This window comes from Scyliorhinus torazame, chromosome 9 (assembly GCF_047496885.1).
Source record: "Scyliorhinus torazame isolate Kashiwa2021f chromosome 9, sScyTor2.1, whole genome shotgun sequence".
Lineage (NCBI taxonomy): Eukaryota > Metazoa > Chordata > Chondrichthyes > Carcharhiniformes > Scyliorhinidae > Scyliorhinus > Scyliorhinus torazame.
Window position 1 is genome coordinate 145268723 of NC_092715.1, and position 26567 is coordinate 145295289.

At 53.1% G+C, this 26567-nt stretch overlaps 1 protein-coding gene and 1 long non-coding RNA gene across 2 annotated transcripts in view; both read right to left on the reverse strand.

Moving 5' to 3' along the window:
• Positions 1-26567, reverse strand: part of LOC140430030 (uncharacterized) — a 152908-nt gene that overhangs the window by 79700 nt on the left and 46641 nt on the right. The window lies entirely within an intron of this gene.
• The window catches only part of LOC140430029 (uncharacterized), a 61116-nt gene continuing 45214 nt past the window's right edge, over positions 10666-26567 (reverse strand). The window contains exon 2 of the mRNA XM_072517586.1: positions 10666-12650. Coding sequence (XP_072373687.1) covers positions 10825-12650 — 1826 coding nt within the window. The 3' untranslated portion in view covers positions 10666-10824. The remainder of the gene's footprint in view (positions 12651-26567) is intronic.

Here is a 26567-nt window from a genome sequence, read left to right on the forward strand (position 1 = left end):
GAATACTGACCTTGCTAATGATGCTTACATTCCATGAAATAATTTTTAAAAATAGTCCTTGTGTTCATATTAACTGCAAAATAAACATTGACAATCAATGCAGTGAGCTGGACGAGTGGAGTGCACCATTATGACTTAAATCTGGGCCCACCAGTTAAATAGCAGGAGAGGCCAAAATCAAGATCCGTGCCGTGCGGGAATCTGTTTGCCATCTAACTGGCCTGTTCTGGACCCCGTCAAAATATGGCGAGCATATAATTAACCCCAATTTGCACCAATTTCCATCTCATCAATGAGACTGGAGTTGAATGTTACGGCATTCCAGGAATTAACTGATTCTTCATTGAGAAATCACACGGGCGTCGTTTAGTCCACCTTTTAAAAAACGTGAAGCTGGTGCAACGGCTGCTGAGGGGAATCTGAGGCGGTGAGTAGCTATTTCCATTTTGGGCATGCAGCTTGAGGGCAATGGAGCTGCTGCCCCAGGGGTTTGGGCTCGGTGGGGTTTGGGTTTGGTCGGAGGAATGAGGTGTTGCAGGTCAGGGACCAGGGGTGGGGAAGGGTTTTTCATCAGTGAGGCCTTCAAGCCAGCTTTAACTATAAGAGACCCTTTTCATAGTAACTTTATTTGAAGCCTACTTGTGACAATAAGCGATTTTCATTTTCATTTTCATTTCATAACAGGGGCAACTACACCTGCTGCGTGTCTGTCCTACCTAAAACCTCCAGGACAGAGCCCTATTCTTGGTTATATGCTGAATGTCAATTTCTCTCCCTTTGGCTGTGAGCATCCTCTAGCTTCACAGCTGAAGGCTATTGCTAATCAGGAATTGGTCTTGTTAGTTGTGAGAGCACCGAGAAGCTGCAGGTTGTGTTTGCTGCTTGCTCCCACTGGTGACTGCAGATGCCTGGAGGCAGCTGTTGCTGTTTCCTTCCTGATCTGTAGCCGGAATTTTTTATTTCAAAGATACCTGGGTCCTGGAACACCGGGCTCAGGAGGACGGAAGAGTACAGAAGGCAATCTGATTTGAAGCAAGAAGACTTGTTGCGTGACATTGATCCAAATGGGCCATCTGATGACGCCATTGAAGAAATGTTTTTGCAGTTTGCTGATGCTTTTGTTGTTGTAACTGGCACATCACCAGGGGTTAAACACACTGGAAGTCAAAGATGTTCAACTGCAGCTTGAGCGACAGTTGAATATATGGATGCCAGGATTTGGTTCTGGTGAGATTGGGCCGTGTGGGAGGGCCTGCACAGCTGTGGCTCCTGGATGGAGAATGGCACTGATACGTGGAACAGATAACGCATTGATGCACAGATCATTTCTACGACAAAGTTCTGAACATGATAGCGCATTCTCATGCTCATCCGTCATTTCTGTTGATGAATCTGCGAGGGGTGATACCATGGGTGGGATTCTCCTCCGTTGGGATGCTCTGTTTTGCGGGCAGCCCAGGGGTTTCCCAGCGGCATGGGGGCTGCCCACAATGGGAATCCTGGAGCAATAGGTCCCAGAGCAATAAGTCAGAAGGTGAAAGCATTGAGGGAGCACTAAGGAATAGAGACAGTATGGCTCTGAGGCAGAGCAGACAGGGAGAAGTTGCTGAACACAGTGGGTCTAGTGGCCTGAAGTGCATATGTTTTAATGCAAGAAGTATTACGGGTAAGTCAGATGAAGTTAGAGCTTGGATTAGTACTTGGAACTATGATGTTGTTGCCATTACAGAGATCTGGTTGAGGGAAGGACAGGATTGGCAGCTAAACGTTCCAGGATTTAGATGTTTCAGGCGGGATAGAGGGAGATATAAAAAGGGTGGCGGAGTTGCGCTACTGGTTAGGGAGAATATCACAGCTGTACTACGGGAGGACACCTCAGAGGGCAGCGAGGCTATATGGGTAGAGATCATGAATAAGAATGGTGCAGTCACAATGTTGGGGGTTTACTACAGGCCTCCCAACAGCCAGCGGGAGATAGAGGAGCAGATAGGTAGACAGATTTTGGAAAAGAGTAAAAACAACAGGGTTGTTGTGATGGGAGTCTTCAACTTCCCCAATATTGACTGGGACTCACTTAGTGCCAGGGGCTTAGACGGGGCAGAGTTTGTAAGGAGCATCCAGGAGGGCTTCTTAAAGCAAAATGTAGACAGTCCAACTAGGGAAGGGGCTGTACTGGACCTGGTATTGGGGACTAAGCCCGGCCACGTGGTAGAAGTTTCAGTAGGGCAACATTTCGGGAACAGTGACCACAATTCAGTAAGTTTTAAAGTGCTGGTGGACAAGGATAAGAGTGGTCCTAGGGTGAATGTGCCAAATTGGGGGAAGGCTAATTATAACATTAGGAGGGAACTGAATTGGGGGCGGATGTTTGAGGGTAAATCAACATCTGACATGTGTCAGTTGAAAGGAATTCAGGACCGGCATGTTCCTGTGTGGCAGAAGGATAAATACAGCAAATTTCAGGAACCTTAGATAATGTGAGATATTGTAGGCCTCGTCAAAAATAAAAAGGAGGCATTTGTCAGAGCTAGAAGGCTGGGAACAGAGGAAGCCTATGCGGAATATAAGGAAAGTAGGAAGGAACTTAAGCAAGGAGTCAGGAGTGCTAGAAGGGGTCACGAAAAGTCAAGACCCAGGTGTTGTGGACAACCTCTCCAAAGCTACCACTGATGCTGACACATCAGAATCCAGGGCAACCACTGATACTGAAACATCAGAACCCGAGATAGTCCAAATAGTGGAATCTCAAGCTTGTTTCTTTACCAAGATGCTAGCAGTGTCTGACCGAAACTACGTCCGTTCAAAGCCGAAACTGAAAAGTATTTGACGCTCCAGAAGGTGAAGCAATATCTAAAAGAAGGATGGCCTACTGGATGTCAATCTGTCTTTCGAGATATAAGAAATGATATTTCTGTAATAGGTGGTTTCCTGCTCAAGGGAGTGATTTCTGCCAGTTTACATTTAGAGATTCTGCAGCAGATTCACGAGGGTCATCATGGCATAGAAAAGTGTGGTAGAAGAGCCAGACGGTGTACTGGCCATAATCAACAGAGATATTGACCAATATGTACAAAAATGCACATACTGCCAGATGCATCAGCTAGTACAGAGCAGAGAAAGCATGAAAGAGATGGAAATCGTTACCAGTCCATGGAGCAAAGTGGGCATGGATTTATTCTATCATGAGTCATGACAATCTCATGGTCATTGACTATTATTCAACTTTTCAGAGTAGATGACGCTGAATGATTTGATTGCCAGATCTGTGGTGAAGGCAACAAAATCAATTTTTGCACACAGTGGGATACCTCTTCACGTTGTCTCTGACAATGGCCCACGTTTCTCAAGTTGAGAGTGGACACAGTTTGCAGAGCAATCCAACTTTGATCATATTACTTCAAACCCATGTTATCCTCAGTCAAATGGAAAAGCAGAGAAAAGAGTAGGGATCATAAAGAAATTATTCCGCATAACGGTTGATGGTAGGCAAGATATATCGTTGGCATTGTTAGCGTACAGAGCGATATCACTGTCAACTTGATTATCACCTGCTCAGATACTAGACGACGTTGCACCATATTACCTGAGATCACCATTCCTGATATGGATCGTAGAGAGATATATGAACGTATCACAGCTACGAAAAAGAAGCAAAAAGTGGATTACTTAGTCAAAACAGAACAGGGATCACTGTTCAGGAGAAAGAGATGAGCATTGCTACATATCCAGCAAAAAGCTCAAACTCAGCACCAGATAACATCCTCAAGGACATTAACTTTCCAAATCCTTATGTGACACAGACACATCAAGAAGATGTGGCAGAGCAATCAGATACCTTGAAGGCACTGTTAAGAAGATCTACAAGAAGAAGAAGAACGCCTGGAAAACTTAATTTGTGATAACTGTATAATGAATCATTTGCTCATCTAAGTGATGTAACAGTTAGAACATAGAACATGGAACATAGAAAAATACAGCACAGAACAGGCCCTTCGGCCCACGATGTTGTGCCGAACCTTTGTCCTAGATTAATCATAGATTATCATTGAATTTACAGTGCAGAAGGAGGCCATTCAGCCCATTGAGTCTGCACCGGCTCTTGGAAAGAGCACCCTACCCAAAGTCAACACCTCCAACCAACACTAAGGGCAATTTTGGACACTAAGGGCAATTTATCATGGCCAATCCACCTAACCTGCACATCTTTGGACTGTGGGAGGAAACCGGAGCACCCGGAGGAAACCCACGCAGACACGGGGAGGATGTGCAGACTCCGCACAGACAGTGACCCAAGCCGGAATCGAACCTGGGACCCTGGAGCTGTGAAGCAATTGTGCTATCCACAATGCTACCGTGCTGCCCTTAAGGACAAATAAATCTACACTATATCATTTTACCGTAATCCATGTACCTATCCAATAGCTGCTTGAAGGTCCCTAATGTTTCCGACTCAACTACTTCCACAGGCAGTGCATTCCATGCCCCCACTACTCTCTGGGTAAAGAACCTACCTCTGACATCCTCCCTATGTCTTCCACCATTCACCTTAAATTTATGTCCCCTTGTAATGGTTTGTTCCACCCGGGGGTAAACGTTTCTGACTGTCTACTCTATCTATTCCCCTGATCATCTTATAAACCTCTATCAAGTTGCCCCTCATCCTTCTCCGTTCTAATGAGAAAAGGCCTAGCACCCTCAACCTTTCCTCATAAGACCTACTCTCCATTCCAGGCAACATCCTGGTAAATCTCCTTTGCACCTTTTCCAAAGCTTCCACATCCGTCCTAAAATGAGGCGACCAGAACTGTACACAATACTCCAAATGTGGCCTTACCAAAGTTTTGTACAGCTGCATCATCACCTCACGGCTCTTAAATTCAATCCCTCTGTTAATGAACGCTAGCACACCATAGGCCTTCTTCACAGCTCTATCCACTTGAGTGGCAACTTTCAAAGATGTATGAACATAGACCCCAAGATCTCTCTGCTCCTCCACATTGCCAAGAACTCTACCGTTAACTCTGTATTCCGCATTCATATTTGTCCTTCCAAAATGGACAACCTCACACTTTTCAGGGAAAACTCCATCTGCCACTTCTCAGCCCAGCTCTGCATCCTATCTATGTCTCTTTGCAGCCGACAACAGCCCTCCTTACTATCCACAACTCCACCAATCTTCGTATCGTCTGCTAATTTACTGACCCACCCTTCAACTCCCTCATCCAAGTCATTAATGAAAATCACAAACAGCAGAGGACCCAGAACTGATCCCTGCGGTAGGCCACTGGTAACTGGGATCCAGGCTGAATATTTGCCATCCACCACCACTCTCTGACTTCTATCGGTTAGCCAGTTTGTTATCCAACTGGCCAAATTTCCCACTATCCCATGCCTCCTTACTGTTTGTTTTCGAATAATTTATAGCGAGTTTATGATAAATACTAGCTAATAGCCAGATTCGCACCTGAAAAGTAATAGTTAAAGAAAATAATACAACCAATGTCATAATTCAGTTACAAAGAAAAGGGGATGTGGTATTAGCATAACTGTAAGAACTGTACGGGTAATGAAGTGTCTAGAGTAGCCACTAGAGGGAGCTACAGTTGCAAATATATAAGACAGTGATGCTAAGCCTTGTTAGAGGGTGTGTGCAGGAGTTAGCTAGAGAGAGTCAGAAGCACAGATAGTGTAATTGAGAGTAGATCATAGTTTATATCAATAGTGCGATTAGCTGTAGATGAATGTAGTTTAAATGTTATTAATCAACTGTGTATTCTTTAGGAGTATGTGTCGAATCCAAGTTAGTAGTGTTAATAAATGTATAGCTTTGCTTATATTCAAACTATTCTGTGGTCTTTGTGAATACTACACCAACCATCCTGAAATAAGCAACACAAAGAACACCACAGGGGGAGCAGATGGCAACAGGGCAAGGGAGTGCAGGCAGGCCCACTGTGAAGATTAATGTGACGGAGGCTTCTCATGTATCAGGTATAACATGATACAACATTTGACATTTCCATTGCTCATGGCTGCACATAGTGACCCCCCCCCCCCCCCACCCACCCCAGTACCCCCTCCTCCCCCCCACCCATGCCCACTCAGTGATCCTGAATCTTCTTTTTCTTATGTTCTTATGGATTTGGAGGTAGGAGAGCACTTTGGGGACAGTGACCACAATTCGGTGACGTTTACGTTAATGATGGAAAGGGATAAGTATACACCGCAGGGCAAGAGTTATAGCTGGGGGAAGGGCAATTATGATGCCATTAGACGTGACTTGGGGGGGATAAGGTGGAGAAGTAGGCTGCAAGGGTTGGGCACACTGGATAAGTGGGGCTTGTTCAAGGATCAGCTACTGCGTGTTCTTGATAAGTATGTACCGGTCAGATAGGGAGGAAGGCGTCGAGCGAGGGAACCGTGGTTTACCAAGGAAGTGGAATCTCTTGTTAAGAGGAAGAAGGAGGCCTATGTGAAGATGAGGTGTGAAGTTTCGGTTGGGGCGATGGATAGTTACAAGGTAGCGAGGAAGGATCTAAAGAGAGAGCTAAGACGAGCAAGGAGGGGACATGAGACGTATTTGGCAGGAAGTATCAAGGAAAACCCAAAAGCTTTCTATAGGTATGTCAGGAATAAGCGAATGACTAGGGAAAGAGTAGGACCAGTCAAGGACAGGGATGGGAAATTGTGTGTGGAGTCTGAAGAGATAGGCGAGATACTAAATGAATATTTTTCGTCAGTATTCACTCAGGAAAAAGATAATGTTGTGGAGGAGAATGCTGAGCCCCAGGCTAATAGAATAGATGGCATTGAGGTACGTAGGGAAGAGGTGTTGGCAATTCTGGACAGGCTGAAAATAGATAAGTCCCCGGGGCCTGATGGGATTTATCCTAGGATTCTCTGGGAGGCCAGGGAAGAGATTGCTGGACCTTTGGCTTTGATTTTTATGTCATCATTGGCTACAGGAATAGTGCCAGAGGACTGGAGGACAGCAAATGTGGTCCCTTTGTTCAAAAAGGGGAGCAGAGACAACCCCGGCAACTATAGACCGGTGAGCCTCACGTCTGTAGTGGGTAAAGTCTTGGAGGGGATTATAAGAGACAAGATTTATAATCATCTAGATAGGAATAATATGATCAGGGATAGTCAGCATGGCTTTGTGAAGGGTAGGTCATGCCTCACAAACCTTATTGAGTTCTTTGAGAAGGTGACTGAACAGGTAGACGAAGGTAGAGCAGTTGATGTGGTGTATATGGATTTCAGCAAAGCGTTTGATAAGGTTCCCCACGGTAGGCTATTGCAAAAAATACGGAGGCTGGGGATTGAGGGTGATTTAGAGATGTGGATCAGAAATTGGCTAGCTGAAAGAAGACAGAGGGTGGTGGTTGATGGGAAATGTTCAGAATGGAGTACAGTCACAAGTGGAGTACCACAAGGATCTGTTCTGGGGCCGTTGCTGTTTGTCATTTTTATCAATGACCTAGAGGAAGGCGCAGAAGGGTGGGTGAGTAAATTTGCAGACGATACTAAAGTCGGTGGTGTTGTCGATAGTGTGGAAGGATGTAGCAGGTTACAGAGGGATATAGATAAGCTGCAGAGCTGGGCTGAGAGGTGGCAAATGGAGTTTAATGTAGAGAAGTGTGAGGTGATTCACTTTGGAAGGAATAACAGGAATGCGGAATATTTGGCTAATGGTAAAGTTCTTGAAAGTGTGGATGAGCAGAGGGATCTAGGTGTCCATGTACATAGATCCCTGAAAGTTGCCACCCAGGTTGATAGGGTTGTGAAGAAGGCCTATGGAGTGTTGGCCTTTATTGGTAGAGGGATTGAGTTCCGGAGTCGGGAGGTCATGTTGCAGCTGTACAGAACTCTGGTACGGCCGCATTTGGAGTATTGCGTACAGTTCTGGTCACCGCATTATAGGAAGGACGTGGAGGCTTTGGAGCGGGTGCAGAGGAGATTTACCAGGATGTTGCCTGGTATGGAGGGAAAATCTTATGAGGAAAGGCTGATGGACTTGAGGTTGTTTTCGTTGGAGAGAAGAAGGTTAAGAGGAGACTTAATAGAGGCATACAAAATGATCAGGGGGTTGGATAGGGTGGACAGTGAGAGCCTTCTCCCGCGGATGGATATGGCTGGCACGAGGGGACATAACTTTAAACTGAGGGGTAATAGATATAGGACAGAGGTCAGAGGTAAGTTCTTTACGCAAAGAGTAGTGAGGCCGTGGAATGCCCTACCTGCTACAGTAGTGAACTCGCCAACATTGAGGGCATTTAAAAGTTTATTGTATAAACATATGGATGATAATGGCATAGTGTAGGTTAGATGGCTTTTGTTTCGGTGCAACATCGTGGGCCGAAGGGCCTGTACTGCGCTGTATTGTTCTATGTTCTATGTTCTATGTGTTCTCCTACTAAGTCTCTGTGTGTCCCCAGAATACACATCAGTGGTGAAAGTAGCCTGATGCCTTCTGTATCCTGTGGCCTTTGATCCAATGGAAGACGTCCTCTATGGGCCGGGGGCCTGAGGGCCCCGGATGACTTACTGGTGTCACTGGCATTGCTGTGCTACCCTGTTCTGCATGTTGTCTTTGAGATGCGCCGGTGTCAGGAGGGGGAGATTCGGGAAAACTGGAGTCCGCCGTTGTCTCCCTAGTGGCAGGCTCCAAGTCGGCCTCCAGTGCTTCCTCCTCCCCGATGGTGCCTGAATGCCCTGGGCCCTGGGGTCTCCATGGGGTGGGGAGGCAGCTGGAGTGGCTCCAGAGGTCTCTGCGGTATCCGGCTTTGCCGTCCTGGCACCTCCATTCTGGTGTCGATGCCCTCAATGATGCTCCTCTGTGACCCGACTGTGCTCTGCAGTGCCTTGGCAATGTGCACCTACATCTTGGATATGTCCCTCAGCGACCTTGGCATGATGGCAAATCCCCCAGCCATGGCCATCACAGACTGAGGCATGCCTTGGATACCACCACTCAAGATACTGACCTCGTACTGCAGGCTTTTCACTGCGATCGCCACCCGTGCAGTGTTGACCTCAGTGCCACTCATATCCAGCATCATCTCCTGCGGCCATAGCCTTTGGGACTCCTTCAATTGGCTATGCATCGATGTAGTGTCGCTGACATCTCTCCTGAATCTCACGACCGTACTCTAGCATCTACATTAGCTCTGGCATAACTTTATCCAGAGGTTCGGCATCTGACTAGGATCCAGCTATGTCCTGGGGTCCAGTAGACCTCCCACTGCTGACACTCTTGGATATACTTGCCTCCAACTGATGTGAATCAGCAACTGTATGGTGCTCACCAGATTGTGCCACAGAAGCCTGTCCACTACTGTCACCCACCGAGGTGTGTGCCTCTGTGCTGGTGGAAGGCGGCGTGATAACTGTGATGCCTCGATGGTGGTCTGGTCAGAGCTTTCCGCCAAGGTGTTTTCTTGAGTGGCACGTTGTTTGGCGGGGGGGGTTGTGAACGACTCCAGATGGTTCGGCGGGGGGTGGGGGTGGTGAACGACTCCGGATGGCCCAGCACCATCAAATGGAGATCCTGCGGGAGAATGTTTATGTGGTCAGTGAGAGTGAAGGATCATTTTGTCTGACATGAACTCACTTGGGTGAAGAAGCAGTGGACCCTCACCTCTGCGGCGCAGGCCAACCTCACTATCAGTGATTACTCTCTCCTTAGTCAACACCGTGATCTTTTGGGCCCATTCCTCATAGTGGGTGAGGACTCTGATCTTTGGTATTCCCCTCTCCCCCCCTCACCCGCCCCCGTCTTGCCTATTTGATGCCTATTATGGGCATTGTGTGTCGCACGCTTGATGGATCAGCGGGCTCTATGGTAGGTGGCACCGCAACTGAACATGTAGGGGTTGTGCTGGTGGGAGCCAGGGGTTGCTGAGGAACAAGCATGAAGATTGGATGTGGGGGGGTGCAAGGTGTTAACCAGTGATTTGTGGGGGTGGGGTTGGGAATTTGTTGAGGGCATGAGGAACTGATGCCACGAGAGAGGTAGCTCGGTGGAGGTCGTTGGTCTTCTTCCTGCATTGATTGTCATTCCTCCTGGTCATGCTGCGTGCACTGACAGCCACTGCCACCGCCTCCCAGGCGGCATTGGTGGTGCTGTTGCTGGCCCTCCGACCCCCTCGGGGGAACAGGATGTCCTGCCTCACCCCCAGAGTGTCCAGATGCCTACCCAGGTTGGCATCCCAAAAGCAAGGAGCATGTCTGTGTGCTGCCATGCTTACTTGTTGACTGGGAATAAATGGTGAGGGAGTGTTTTCAAGCAACTCCTCTTGTTAGCAGTGAGGCACTGTGCCATGAGTCCAGCGAAACAGATGGCGAAACAGCCAGTAATAGCGAGAAGCTGGTGGGGGGCTAGTTTTCAGTGCTAAGTGCCATTAGATACGATCCATGATCTCGCCATCATGGCCGTCAGAAACATCCCGCCAATCACTCCCAAAAGGACACGTAGAAATACTTCCGATAAATTGTACACAATATGTGTTAACACAGAAAATTATCTTCAAAGATTATTAGAGCACAGAGCACCATGGACCATCTCATGATATGAAATAACTAGCAAATTTCAATTCAAATTAAAAATTAGGTAATTGTTGCACTGGAGAAAAGTTTTCTTAATTAACAAATATACAGCAAAAATGCAATTTTTCTCATTTTACTTTTTTTTGGCCACATGCAGTTGAGTTCTTTTGGATTTTTTTTATTCATTGACCCCTATCAGCACGAACAATTAATGATTCCTTTCAGTCCAAATACAAGAATTCTTGGGCATGTAATGGTCTCAGCATTTCCTTCAGTCTATCTACAACACATCCGTTCAGGATCTCCTTCGCCCTCTCTAGAACACGATGCCCATTTCTTGAACATTTCCCAGAGCTTAAAGGCTAGTCCGATTGTTATAATACGGAATCCTTCTTTAATATTTTTCTTGATGGTGTTCATCATGCTGAAAGACAAAAGAAAACTGCTCCGAACAGAAGCTAAACAAACCCTGATAACATCCTGAATTTCTGGTGTGTCATCGTGCATTTCTCTTGTTTCTACTTGCATGATGGGTTGTCTATATATACCACAGCAAGCATTTTGAAACAAGATTTTCCATTCATTTTTCAGAGTAGGTGGAGTAGTCTGGGTTTCCCTTTCACGTTGCAATGGTGAGCTGCGGTCATATTGCAATGGTGACTCACGTATGGAATAAAATGCCGCATCTAGTTCAGGTGAGACTGATGACACACTTCCATTTGAAATTGGAGCTGCCCTTTCAAATGGAAGTGGTACCATTCTTTCTAAAAGTGGTGTCACCCTTTCAGATGGAAGTGGTGTTAATCTTTCAGATGGAAGTACTGTCTCCCTTTCAGATGGACGTCGAGTTGGTATTTCAGGTGGAAGCGGTATCGTTCTTTCAGACGCATGTGGCATTGATCTTTCACATGAATGGGAAATTGAATGAGAAGTCAGTATTTCAGATGGAAGCGGTAACGTTCTTTCAGATACATGTGGCATTGATCTTTCACATGAATGGGAAATTGAATGTGGAGTCAGTATTTCAGATGGAAGCGGTAACGTTCTTTCAGATACATGTGGCATTGATCTTTCAGCTGAATGGGAAATTGAATGTGGAGTCAGTATTTCAGATGGAAACGGTATCGTTCTTTCAGATGCATGTGGCATTGATCTTTCCGCTGAATGGGAAATTGAATGTGGAGTCAGTATTTCAGATGGAAGTGGGATCGCTCTTTCAGATGCATGTGGCATTGATCTTTCGGGTGAATGGGAAATTGAATGTGGAGTCAGTATTTCAGATGGAAGTGGGATCGCTCTTTCAGATGCATGTGGCATTGATCTTTCAGATGAAGGTGAAATTGAATGTGGAGTCAGTCTTTCGGATGGAAGCAGTATCATTCTTTCAGATGAGTGCAAAGTCAATCTTTCTGTTGAGCATGGAGTCACTCTTCGAATTGAATGCGGGGTCATTCCTTCAGGTGAATGTGGAGTTACTCTTTGAGTTGTATGTGGAGTTACTCTTTGAATTGTATTAGGAGTTACTCTTTGAGTTGTATGAGGAGTTACCCTATGAATAGTATTAGGAGTTACTCGTTGAGTTGTATGTGGAGTTACTTTTTGAATTGAAGGTGGAGTCACTTTTTGAGTTGAAGGCGGAGTCACATTTTGAGTTTTATATGGAGTCGCTCTTTGAGTTGAAGGTGGAGTCGCTCTTTGAGTCAAATGTGGAATCAGTCTTTCAAATGGAAGTGGTATTGCTCCTCCTGATGGAAGTGGCATTGCTCCTCCAGATGGAAGTGGTATCGCTCCTCCATATGGAAGTGGTATCGCTCCTCCAGATGGAAGTGGCGTTGCTCTTTCAAATGGAAGTGGAGTCTTTCCTTTAAATTCCATTGGCATATTTTGGAATGGTGGATATGAACATCGTTGGTCAGCAGTTTTTAGGGCTGAGGTTTCCCCTTTTGAAAGATCTGCTTTTGAATGATCTTGCTCAGCGGATGCTATGTTCTGTGAACTGGAGTAATCTAGCACTCTTTTCTGTAGCTCTGCCAAATCTGTAGCGTGCTTGCGGTCACCCATTTGGGTACCTGGTTGGGTCACTTCCAGAGCTTCAGACTCATCTGTAAAAAAAAACAAGCAATGAAAAGTGCATAATTCTAGGTATTCACCCAGGAAATCATGCTGGAAGAGTCTGGATTACAACACTGTGGTGACAATTGTCCAACATGTGATCCTTACAACCATGACTCCCCAAAGGACGCAAAGGAGCACAGAACCAGTTCTATTGCTAGTTTGATACATGTTCCCTGTAGTATTCTGTTTATTAAAATGAATCGATAGAAAATTACTTTGCACACATGTGAAATCCCAGCATGTTGCTCTGAGGTTCCATGCTAGGAGTATGAATTCATAGTTACTTTACATACTTACTTAGCATCCTATTCTATCCATTGAATCTCCTGAAGGAAAGTTATTCATAAATTGTTTCTAATTCCAAAAGGGTACCAGCTAACCACTAAAATAGTCTCAGCTTCAGACATTTTCACTATTTAATCATGACCTATTCCTCCAGAGAACATTTTCTCCTTTGTACTGAAGTGTTGGGTACTCTTGAGACACAGACGAACCAACATGGTTGCGATTGGTACAACGCAGTTTTATTTCTTTTAACTATTTATATAACAAACTCTGGTACTCAGCACATGGTGACTGTCTGAGTGTTTGGCTTGGAGGTCCTTGCCCTGAGCCGTCTCCTGCTGGACTGCCCAGGAAGTGTCGTGTTCCTTGTTTTGTACTGTGTATGCTCTTGTCTGTGATTGGCTGTCGTGTTGTGTGTGCTAATTGGTCCGTTGATCTGCCCATCACTATGTATATGTGTATGTGCTGTGATATTCACTTGAATATCATGACATTCCCCCTTTTTTTTACAAGATTATGTGCCTACGTGGTTATAAATAGAGATGTGTACTGAGTGCAGCTAAATGTGTGTGTGTAATATTTACAGCATGTACATGGGGCTTAACTATATACAAGGGGCGATGTCGGGTGTGACACAATAACGAGGTTGTACCATAACAAAGAACGTGGAAATGTGGAACGATAAAACGAATTCCTGTAACGATAAGAACATAAACATGTTAAAACAGTGGTTGCATGAGTTCAACGTGTAAACAGTCTCATAAGTTCAGTCTAGTAGGTGGGCGACGAATTTGGATGGGTTTCAGTTTCGTAAATATTTTCGCCTGGGCCATTTCACTCATGATCTCCTCCCGTTTGGGTATGGGATAATGTTCCCTCATGATATTGTTATTGAGGTCTTTTGGGTCAATACATATGCGGAGCTCGCCGGAGGGCTTCTTGACACACACCATGGAGCTGACCCACGGCGTGGGCTCCGTGACCCTGGATAGGACCCCTTGGTCCTGGAGATCCTGCAGCTGCTGCTTGAGGCGGTCTTTGAGTGGCGCAGGGACTCTGCGAGGTGCGTGAATGACCGGGATGGCGTCTGGTTTAAGGCAAATTCGGTAGGTGTATGGCAGTGTTCCCATGCCCTCGAATGCCTCCTGGTTGTGGGCGAGGAGCGAGTGGAGCTGTGCGTTGAACTCTGCATCTGGGAAGTCAGATGTGCCGTCTGGAGAGAGTGGACTCGTTGCACGAGGTGGAGAGCCTTGCATGCCTGTGCGCCTAGCAGCGAGTCCTTCGATGAGCCGACTATCTCGAACGAGAGTGTGGCCGTGTGTGTGTTGGGTGTCACCTGGAGCTGGCAAGATCCCATAGCCGGGATAACATTCCCGTTGTAGTCGACCATCCTGCACCGGGACGGCTGGATTGGTGGTCTGAACTTCATGGCGTAGAAGGCTGACCATGCTATGAGGTTGGCGGAGGCGCCAGTGTCCAGGTGGAAAGTGATCGGCGATCGGTTGACCGTCAGGGTGGCACACCATTCATAACCCGGATTGATTGTGTTGACTCGGTTCCTATCAATGACCACAACCCAGAAGGCGTCTCGGTCATCTGTGTCATCGGTCTGGATGTCGTAATGTGGAGGCTGAATGGTCCGCACGTTCCTGCGAGGTTGTCGGAGATGTGGAAGATCGACAGGTTGAGCTGCTCGACAGTAAGTAGCGTAATGGCCCACCTTGCCACAGAGTAGGCATGTCGGGTTTTTGCGGGACATTGCCCTTTTAAATGTGCAGCTCCACAGTTTCCGCACGTCGTGACGTCATGGCGTTCATTGCGCCACTGCACATGCGCAGGTCGGTCTTGCGTCGAGCGTGCCTGCACATCACGTCCCTCAGTGTTGCCATAGGTTTTGCCGCACTCAAGCGCGGGAGGCCTCGAAAAGCGCGCGAAACGGCTGCCCTCGTCCAGGCCGCGGGCCGGGAGAAACTCGATCTCCTGGACCCGTTCCGCCTCGTGGGGCACCTGGCTCGCCGATCCGGTCGCGTAGGACCCCCTCTGCACCAATTTGGTTGCCTGAAATTGGGCATAGCGGCTAGTCGCGTTCTCATGCAGGACACAGGCTTCAACTGCAGATGCTAAGGTGAGGCCTTTTATTGTTAAAAGCTGCTGGCGTAGGCTGCCCGAGGCAATCCCCAAAACAATCTGGTCCAGGACCATGGACTCTGAGGTGGTGTCGTAACCGCAGGACTGCGCGAGTGTGCGGAGATGCGTCAGGAATGACTGAAAGAGCTCATCCTTACCTTGTAGGCGCTGCTGGAAGACATACCTCTCAAAGCTCTCGTTGACCTCCACGTTGAAGTGCTGGTCGAGCTTGAGGAGGACCGTGTTGTATTTAGATTTGTCCTCGCCTTCCGCGAACACCAGGGAGTTGTACACATGGATGGCGTGCTGACCTGCGGTGGTGAGGAGGATGGCGACCTTCCTTTTGCCCGAGGCGCTCTGTTTTTTGTTGGCTTCCAAAAAGAGTTCGAAGCGCTGTTTAAACAGCGTCCAATTTACGCCAAGGTTCCCAGTGAGTTGCAATGGCTGCGGTGTGTTGAGGGTGTCCATGGCGCAGGATGGCACATTTGTGGGTATGTTTTAATTCACTTCTGGTACCATGAAGTGTTGGGTACTCTGAGACACAGACGAACCAACATGGTTGCGATTGGTACAACACAGTTTTATTTCTTTTACCTATTTATATAACAAACTCTGGTACTCAGCACATGGTGACTGTCTGAACGTCTGGCTTGGAGGTCCTTGCCCTGAGCAGTCTCCTGCTGGACTGCCCGGGAAGTGTCGTGTTCCTTGTTTTGTACTGTGTATGCTCTTGTCTGTGATTGGCTGTCATGTTGTGTGTGCTAATTAGTCCGTTGATCTGTCCATCACTATGTATGTGTGTATGTGCTGTGATATTCACTTGAATATCATGACATGTACCACAAGTGTAATTGAAGATAATTTTATCACAAAAAAGAATGGATTTCAGTTGTGGTATGGGAAACTGAAATGATCAAACCTGAAGCAGGATTAAAAACCACCTCAGACCCATAGATTTAGTGTTTTAGCAGAGGTGGCTCAGGGATCAGGTGCCAAGTACACTCTCATAGATGGAGGGTTAGTTGTTGAATCCATTAAAACAGGCCTCATGCCTCCAATTTAACATGGTTTCCCATTTTTAACCCTTACAAGCTGGGTTGCGCTGCCTCAGAAACTGAGGTAACATGAGATGACAAGGGCCGAATCATTGAAAGTTTATGACGCAGAATGAGGGCACTTGGCCTATCATGTCTGGGCCAGCTAAGAAACGAGCCACACAGCCTAAACCCACATTACAGCATTTGGACCATAGTCCTGCAGGTTATCGAACTTCAGATGCATATCCAGTCACCTTTGAATCCCCCCGAGTGAGTTTCAGAGCCCACAAACTCTGGCTGAAATATTGTTCCTCATCTCAACTCTAATCCTTTTACTAATCACTTTAAATCTATGCTTCCTAATCACTGATTTCTCTGCTAAAGTAAATAATCTCTTCCCATCCGGGCCCCTCACAATTTGGTACATCTCAAACAAATCGCCCCTCAGCCTACTCTGTTACAAGGAGAGCAATCCCAGCCTATCCAATCTTTCCCCATAGCTGTCATTTTCCAATCCTGTCAACATTCTCAGAAATCTCCTAGCTGCCCTCTCTAGTGCAATTACATACTTTTTGTAATAAGGTGATCAGAACTGCACACAGTACTCAAGGCACAGTAGTTAGCACTGTTGCTTCACAGCGCTAGGGACCCAGGTTCAATTTCAGGCTTGTGTCACTGTCTGTATGGAGTCTGCACGTTCTCCCCATGTCTGCGTGGGTTTCCTCCAAGTTCTCCAGTTTCCTCCCACAAGTCCCGAACGACATGCTTGTTAGGTGAATTGAACATTCTGAATTCTCCCTCTGTGTACCCGAACAGGCGCCAGAGTTTGGCTACTAGGGGGTTTTCAGAGCAAATTCATTGCTTCATAATAAAGATTATTATTAAATAATGTTTTATATAGTTCCAGTATAACTTTCCTGCTCTTACATTATGTGTCTCAGCTAATAAAGGACACTATGTGCCTTCTTATCCACTTTATCAACCTGCCCTGTTGACTTCAAGGATATGTGCACAGCTCCAGGGTCCCAGGTTCAATTCTGGCTTGGGTCACTGTCTGTGCGGAGTTTGCACATCCTCCCCGTGTGTGCGTGGGTTTCCTCCGGGTGCTCCGGTTTCCTCCCACAGTCCAAAGATGTGCAGGTTAGGTGGATTAGCCATGATAAATTGCCCTTAGTGTCCAAAATTGCCCTTTGTGTTGGGTGGGGTTACTGGGTTATGGGGATAGGGTGGCGGTGTTGACCTTGGGTAGGGTGCTCTTTCCAAGAGCCGGTGCAGACTCGATGGGCCGAATGGCCTCCTTCTGTACTGTAAATTCTATGACTCTATGTGGACATTCACTCTAAGGACTCTCACTCCCTCGATACCTTTCAGTATCCTCCCATTCATTGTGTATTGCCTTGTCAAGTTTGCCCTCCCCAAATGCATCACCTTATACTACTATCCATAAGGAGATTGCCATTAAAGCACTGCTTGTGGGCCAGGAGGAACAACCTAGTTTCAGGTAATGAAGCCAGGCAAATGAAATAAGTTTCATTGGGGGAGCATTTTGGTGACAATGAATATAGCTCCGTAGGATCTATCAGTTATGGGAAGGGACAAAGATGGACTGGAAGTAGATTTTGAATTTGGGGAAGGCCAATTTTCTTAGGATAAGACAGTATCTCGCAAAAGTCAACCTGGAGCAATTACTTATAGGGAGATCCACATCAGAGCAATGGGATTCATTCAAAAAGGAAATAGAGAACACAGGGTTAACATGTTTATGCGGCATTTGACAAGGTGCTGCATAAAAAACTGATCCAGAAGGTGAGATCGCAGGGGGTTGGGGGTAGAGTACTAGATTAGATTGAGATTGGCTAACTGACAGAAAGCAGAGAGTCAGGTTAATGGGTCCTTCTCTGGCTGGTGAACTGCAACCAGCAGGGTGCCGCAGGGGTCAGTCCTCGGACCTAAACTGTTCACAATTTATATGAATGATCTGCAAGCAGGGACAGAGTGTAATATAGCAAGATTTATGGATAATACTAAAATAGGTGGAAAGCAGGTAAGAGACGATATTGGGCGAAATTCTCATTTATAGGCGCAAAGTCCGCCGATCGGCACCAAAAACGGCGCAAATCCGACTTTCATCACTCTGCCCAAAACGTCTCAAAGTCTCCGGCCCGGAATGGGCTAGCAGCGACGTGACGGGATCCGCGCTTGCTCACGTGCTTCACGCCGTGCGGCACATACACGCCGCACGGCGTGACGGCTCATCAGGAAGCGCTGCTCCCCCCCACCCGACCGGAACACCCGACCGGATGGCCGCCCGCCGCTCAGCCCAGAGGATCCAGTCACGGGATGTGGAGGCGCTCCTGGACGCAGTGGAGCAGAGGAGGGAGGCCCTGTATCCCGGACACGGCCTCAGAGTTGCCCCACGCCACAGCCGGCGTCTGTGGAGGGAGGTGGCAGAGGCCGTCACCGCTATGGCCCTGACACCACGGACAGGCACCCAGTGCCACAAGAAGGTGAACAACCTCGTCAGAGCAGCCAGGGTGAGCCTCCCCCTGCACGATATCCATATACCACATATCCCCCCTCCCCCATATCCCCCATATCCCCCCCTCCCCCATATCCCCCATATCCCCCCTCCCCCATATCCCCCTCCCCATATCCCCCATATCCCCCCTCCCCATATCCCCCATATGCCCCCCCCATATCCCCCATATCCCCCTCCCCCATATCCCCCCTCCCCCATATCCCCCCTCCCCATATCGCACCCTCCCCCATATCCCCCCTCCCCCATATCCCCCTCCCCCATATCCCACCATCCGCCAGATCCCACCCTCCCCCATATCCCCCATATCCCACCCTCCCCCATATCCCCCATATCCCACCCTCCCCCATATCCCCCATATCCCCCCTCCCCCATATCCCACCATCCCCCAGATCCCCATATCTCCCCCTCCCCCATATCCCCCTCCCCCATATCCCCCCTCCCCCATATCCCCATATCCCACCCTCCCCATATCCCCCCTCCCCATATCCCCCATACCCCACCCTCCCCCATATCCCCCATATCCCCCATATCCCACCCTCCCCCATATCCCCCATATCCCACCCTCCCCCATATCCCCCCTCCCCCATATCCCCATATCCCCCCTCCCCCATATCCGCCTTCCCCCATTTCCCCAAGTGAATCCAGCCCTAACCTTAACCTCTGCAATACACGCGCAACTGATGGCGTGCATTCATATACCTGTCTAACACTGTTGCCTTTTACCCCTGCCACCACCCCCCCTCCCTCACAGGAGAAACGCGCACACAACACCAGGGAGCATGTGAGGACTGGAGGAGGCCCCGCTGATGAGAGGCCACTCACCGAACATGAGGAAAGGGCCCTGGAACTGGCTGGCGGACCTGAGGACCGGGAGGTTGCTGATTCAGAGGTCGGGGGCGTACTAGCAAGTGAGCCACCGACAGCCCGTTCCCATATCTCCCCTCTCCTATATCCCCCTCCCCCATATCACCTGATCACTGCCTGCGTGTCTAACCATGCATGCTTCATTGTGTATCGCAGGAGCAAACGTCGAGGCACCCATCCCCGCAGATGCAGACCGCCCGCATGATGCCCCTCGGAGGCCACAGGAGACGGAGAGACCCGGACCCTCCGGCATGCGACGACCGCAGGATGTCCCTTTGAGACCACTGGAGACGGAGAGACCTGGAGCAACAGGGAGAAGACGCCCCCGTCTCGTGCGGGTGCGACGACGCAGGCGTGTGCCACCCAGCGATGAGAGGGGCAGCCACAGGCCCCCGTCACAGCCGAGCCAGGACACCACTCCCCAGGACACCACTACCCAGGACACCACTACCCAGGACACCATTACCCAGGACACCACTACCCAGGACACCCCTACCCGGGACAGCACTACCCAGGAAGACGAAATACCGGACAGTGACACAGATGGTTGGGTGGAGACGAACCCCCACCCCAAAGTGCCATGGACTCAGAGTGGGACGATGCGCACGACACAACGCCACTGCTGTCACCAACACCCTCCACCATCGAAGAAACACTCACCTCGGTTGGGCACTTTAGTGATGAGGCGTCTGGTACACTCACTGGTGCGCACAACACAGCCGTCCCGGGACAGCAGGTGGAGGTAGGAGCAGCAGAGGGGCCGGGTGGTCGGAGGGCAGCCCAGCCCAAGTGAACATCTGCCGCCCAGATGGATCCCGGGTTCCTGGAGTTACCACACCCACCCATAGATCCGATGCAACCACCGAACCGGAGACGAGCGAAGAGGGTGACGGCCGGCTTGCGGCGGCTGCAGTCTCAGGTGGAGGAGTCCACCCGCGTCCAGGAGCTGGGAGTGGTGCCGGTCATGCGTGCCACCCAGGCCGACACCGCATGGGTGGCGTCCGCAGTGGAGGCAATGGGTGCGACGGTGTCAGACATGGGGAACGGTTTGCGAGGCCTGGGGCTTTCCGTGCAGGCGGCGTCTGTGGCCCAGGACACGGCTGCCCTCTCACAGGAGGCCATGAGCCAGTGCCCGCGCCAGATGGCAGAGGCGCTCAACGCCATGGCCCAGTCTCAGCAGTCCATAGCCCAGTCTCTGCAGGCCATGGCCCAGTCTCAGCAGGCCATGGCCCAGTCGCTGCAGGCCATCGCTGAGGGCATCGGCGCCATTGGCCATGTGCGAGTCGGCGTCGTACAGTCACAAACAGGGTTTGCCAATCCCCTGAGCTCCATGGCTGCAGACCTGCAGACCCCTGTCGATACCAGCATGGGCCTCCAGGACTGGCAGCGCCAGATGTCAGGGGGTCGTCGGATGGCCAGTCCGTTCGCATCCCCCACCCATGTAGAGGCCTGGGTGCCATCGGGCACCCCGAGGGAGGAGGAGGTGCTGTGGTCCGTCCCGGGTCCCCCTGTAGGGGAGGTCCCGGAACACCGCGACACCTCGGACTCCCCCCCTTCCGTCCCAGGTGCATCGGGTGGGCAACGGGCAGGACATGCTGGCAGCTCGCCATCCCAGTCGCCCGGGCCGCAGCCTGGCCCATCTAGGCCAGGACGCCCCAGGAAACGGCCGCCAAAGGGATCCCGTGTCAGAGGGCAGGAATTACAGGAGTCCACCTCCAGTTCTGCTGTGCCGTCTGGGGAACCACGTAGACGTAGTCAAAGGGCCCGTAAGGCCAAACAATTAGACACTGAGTAAGTTGGCACGGGTGCAGGGCACAGATGAGTTTTAGGGGCTAGGGCACGTGCATGAACTCGTTTGGTTATTAAAGTCAATGTTACACCTACAGAAGCTGCCTTTGTGCTCTGTCCAAAGCGTGCGGGGGTGTCATGTACGTTGAGCGCAAGTGTGTGTGTGAGGGGTGGTCTTACCTCAGCCCAGGTGAGTCTGCCCCCTTCCCCCTGGGCCGCCATCAACATCCCCCCGGGCAGAGGACGGGACCGTGTGCTGCAGTGTCACAGCCGCATGCAGGGATGGTCCGGGTGGATGTTGGTACTGTGGCCATGGGTCAGACATAGTCCAACGATGTGGAGCCAGGAGCTCATCGCAGGGCAGGTTGTCATCATTCTCCATGGCTTGCGATAGACACGCGTCCACCGGCAACTGTGTGAGCCCGGCCGTTGTGCCGCAGGTGGATCGGCAATGGGGGGGGTGGTGTGCATGCGGGTGGGTTGGGTGGGGTTGAGGAGGGGGGTGAGGGTGCTGGGTGGGTGGATGGGTGGGGGTGTGGGTGGTCGGCTGTTGCCATGGTGTGCGGTCTGTGGCCATACTACCCGATTCCCACGCCCATCTAGTCAGTGAAGCGGGCGTCTATCAGCCTGTCCCGTGCCCGCTGGGCCAGTTGGTAACGGTGGACAGCCACCCGCCTGTGTCTAGCCCGTCTGCCCTGACCATTGCCCCATTCCCCTCATCTGGGGAGGACTGCGCCTCTTCCTGCTGCTCCTCCACTCCGCCCTCCTCTGCCTGCGGCACATCGCCCCTCTGCTGGGCTATATTGTGCAGCACGCAGCACAGCACAATGATGCGGCCGGACCCTATCTGACCGATACTGGAGGGCGCCCCCAGAGCGGTCCAGGCACCTGAAACGCATCTTCAGCACGCCAAAGCACCTCTCTATCACTCCCCTTGTCGCTACATGGGCATCATTGTAGCGGTTCTCCGCCTCATTGCGTGACCTCCGTACAGGCGTCATCAGCCACGATCGCAATGGGTAGCCCCTGTCGCCCAGCAACCAGCCCCTCAGCTGGGGTTGGCGTCCCTCGTACATGCCGGTGATGGATGACCGCAACAACACGTATGAGTCGTGTACACTGCCCGGGTAACGGGCGCAGATGTGCAGGATCATCATGCGGTGGTCACAGACCACCTGTATGTTCATCGAATAGGTCCCCTTCCTATTGGTGAACACGTCCCTGTTATCTGCAGGTGGCCGCACGGCGACGTGCATCCCATCAATCGCGCCCTGGACCATGGGGAACCCGGCCACGGCAGAGAAGCCCACGGCCCGGGCATCTTGGCTGGCCCGGTCCACAGGGAAGCGGATGTAGCGGTGCGCCATGGCATATAGGGCGTCTGTCACTGCCCGGATGCACCGGTGCACCGATGTCTGCGATAGGCCGGACATAGATTCATAGAATTTACAGTGCAGAAGAAGGCCATTCGGCCCATCGAGTCTGCACCGGCTCTTGGAAAGAGCACCCTACCCAAGGTCCACACCTCCACCCTATCCCCATAACCCAGCAACCCCACCCAACACTATGGGCAATTTTGGACACTAAGGGCAATTTAGCATGGTCAATCCACCTAACCTGCACATCTTTGGACTGTGGGAGGAAACCGGAGCACCCGGAGGAAACCCACGCACACAAGGGGAGGATGTGCAGACTCCGCACAGACAGTGACCCAAGCGTGAATCGAACCTGGGACCCTGGAGCTGTGAAGCAATTGTGCTATCCACAATGCTACCGTGCTGCTATTAAAGGTCCCCACTCGGTGCCTGGAATGACCCCGTTGCATAAAGGTTCAGGGCCACCGTAACCTTGACGGACACGGGGAGAGGGTGTCCCCCGCCAGTGCCGCGCGGTGACAGGTGTGCCAGCAGATGGCAGATGTATGCCACGGTTTCCCGCCTCATCCGGGGTCTCCTCCTGCATTCCCGGTCCGTGAGGTCCTGGTATGACTGCCGGGGCCGGGACACACGGGGCGCCCTCGGGTGCCTCCGTTGCCGTGGGGCCGCGACATCCTCCTCCCCCTCCTCGTCCTGTCGGTCATGTGTCCCTCCAGCCTGGGCGGCTGCCGCCTGCGCCGCCTCTCTGGCACGATCCTCCTCCTCCTCCTCATCCAGGGCAACATAGACATTAGCGGCTGCCGCAACGGCGGCCAACATCGCTGGCTGATCGGAAAACATGACGGCCTGGTGAGGGGGGGGACCGACGACATGTCATCATTGCCCATAACCCCTCCTCCCCCCAGCCAGGTGGCATGGACCGCATGGGTCCAACTGTTGGAGGCTGGCACCTGGCCAGGTGGACCAACTCACTTGCCCTCGCACCCCCCCCTCCACGGCACGGACCCCCCCATCCCCCTCCCTGGCACAGACCCCATCCTCCTCCCCGGCACGGCCCCCCACCATCCCCCTCCCCGGCACGGACCCCCCCCCCATCCTCCTCCCCGACACGGACCCCATCCCCCTCCCCGGCATGGACCCCCATCCTCCTCCCGGCACGGACCCCCCCCATCCTTCTCCCCGGCACGGACCCCATCCTCCTACCCGGCACGGAAACCCCCCATCCTCCTCCCCGGCACGGACCCCCCCCATCCTCCTCCCCGGAACGGACCCCCCCCATCCTCCTCCCCGGCATGGACCCCATCCTCCTCCCCGGCACGGACCCCGTCCCCCCATCCCCCTCCCCGGCACGGACCCCCCCATCCCCCTCCCCGGCACAGACCCCATCCTCCTCCCCGGCACGGAACCCCCATCTCCCTCCCCGGCACGGACCCCCCCCATCGTCCTCCCCGGCACGGACCCCATCCTCTTCCCCGGCACGGATCCCCCCATCCCCCTCCCCGGCACGGACCCCCATCCTCCTCCACGGCATGGACCCCCCCATCTCCCTCCCCGGCACGGACCCCCCCCATTCTCCTCCCCGGCACGGACCCCATCCTCCTCCCCGGCACGAACCCCGTCCCCCCATCCCCTCCCCGGCACGGACCCCCCATCCCCCTCCCCGGCACGGACCCCCCCCATCCTCCTCCCCGGCACGACCCCATCCTCCTCCCGGCACGGACCCCCCCATCCTTCTCCCCGGCACGGACCCCCCCATCCTCCTCCCCGGCACGGACCCCCCCCCCATCCTCCTCCCCGGCACGGACCCCCCCATCCCCCTCCCCGGCACGAACCCCCCAATCCTCATCCCCTGCACGGACCCCCCCCATCCTCCTCCCCGGCACAGACCCCGCCCCCCCCCCCCATCCTCCTCCCCGGCACGGACCCCATCCTCCTCCCCGGCACGGACCCCCCCATCTCCCTCCCCGGCACGGACCCCCCCCCATCCTCCTCCCGGCACGGACCCCCCCCATCCTTCTCCCCGGCCGGACCCCATCCTCCTCCCCGGCACGGAACCCCCCATCCTCCTCCCCGGCACGGACCCCCCCCATCCTCCTCCCCGGCACGGACCCCCCCATCATCCTCCCCGGCACGGACCCCATCCTCCTCCCCGGCACGAACCCCGTCCCCCCATCCCCCTCCCCGGCACGGACCCCCCCATCCCTCTCCCCGGCACGGACCCCCGCCATCCTCCTCCCCGGCACGGACCCCATCCTCCTCCCCCGGCACAGACCCCCCCATCCCCCTCCCCGGCACGGACCCCCCCATCCTCCTCCCCGGCACGGACCCCCCCCATCCTCCTCCCCGGCACGGACACCGCCCCCCACCCCATCCTCCTCCCCGGCACGGGCCCCATCCTCCTCCCCGGCACGGACCCCCCCATCCCCCTCCCCAGCACGGATCCCATCCTCCTCCCCGGCACGGACCCCCCATCCCCCTCCCCGGCACGGACCCCCACCGGCACGGACCCCCCCCATCCTCCTCCCCGGCACGGACCCCATCCTCCTCCCCGGCACGGACCCCGCCATCCTCCTCCCCGGCACGGACCCCGCCATCCTCCTCCCCGGCACGGACCCCGTCCCCCAATCCCCCTCCCCGGCACGGAGCCCCCCATCCCCCTCCCCGGCACGGAACCCCCATCCCCCTCCCTGGCACGGACCCCCCCATCCGGGGAGGAGAATGGGGTCCGTGCTGGGGAGGAGGATGGGGGGGTCCGTGCCGGGGAGGAGGATGGGGGGTTCTGTGCCGGGGAGGAGGATGGGGGGGGGGTCCGTGCCGGGGAGGGAGATGGGGGGGACAATGCCGGGGAGGAGGATGGGGTCCGTGCCGGGGAGGGGGATGGGGGGATCCGTGCCGGGGAGGAGGATGGGGTCCGTGCAGGGGAGGAGGATGGGGGGGGGTCCGTGCCGGGGAGGGGGATGGGGGGGTCCGTGCCGGGAGGAGGATGGGGTCTGTGCCGGGGAGGGGGATGGGGGGGTCCGTGCCGGGGAGGGGGATGGGGGGACGGGGTCCGTGCCGGGGAGGAGGATGGGGTCCGTGCCGGGGAGGAGGATGGGGGGGTCCGTGCCAGGGAGGGGGATGGGGGGACGGGGTCCGTGCCGGGGAGGAGGATGGGGTCCGTGCCGGGGAGGAAGATGGGGGGGTCCGTGCCAGGGCAGGAGGATGGGGGGGTCCATGCCGGGGAGGAGGATGGGGGGGGTCCGTGCCAGGGCAGGAGGATGGGGGGGTCCATGCCGGGTGGAGGATGGGGTCCGTGCCGGGGAGGAGGATGGGGGGGGTCCGTGCCGGGGAGGGAGATGGGGGGGTCCGTGCCGGGGAGGAGGATGGGGTCCGTGCCGGGGAGGGGGATGGGGTCCGTGCCGGGGAGGAGGATGGGGGGGGGTCCGTGCCGGGGAGGGGGATGGTGGGGTCCGTGCCGGGGAGGAGGATGGGGTCTGTGCCGGGGAGGGGGATGGGGGGGTCCGTGCCGTGAAGGGGGGGTGCGAGGGCAAGTGAGTTGGTCCACCTGGCCAGGTGCCAGCCTCCAACAGTTGGACCCATGCGGTCCATGCCACCTGGCTGGGGGGAGGAGGGGTATGGGCAATGATGACATGTCGACCCCATCCTCCTCCCCAGCACGGATCCCATCCTCCTCCCCGGCACGGACCCCCCCATCCCCCTCCCCGGCACGGACCCCCCCCCGGCACGGACCCCCCCCATCCTCCTCCCCGGCACGGACCCCATCCTCCTCCCGGCACGGACCCCGCCATCCTCCTCCCCGGCACGGACCCCGCCATCCTCCTCCCCGGCACGGACCCCGTCCCCCAATCCCCCTCCCCGGCACAGAGCCCCCCATCCCCCTCCGCGGCA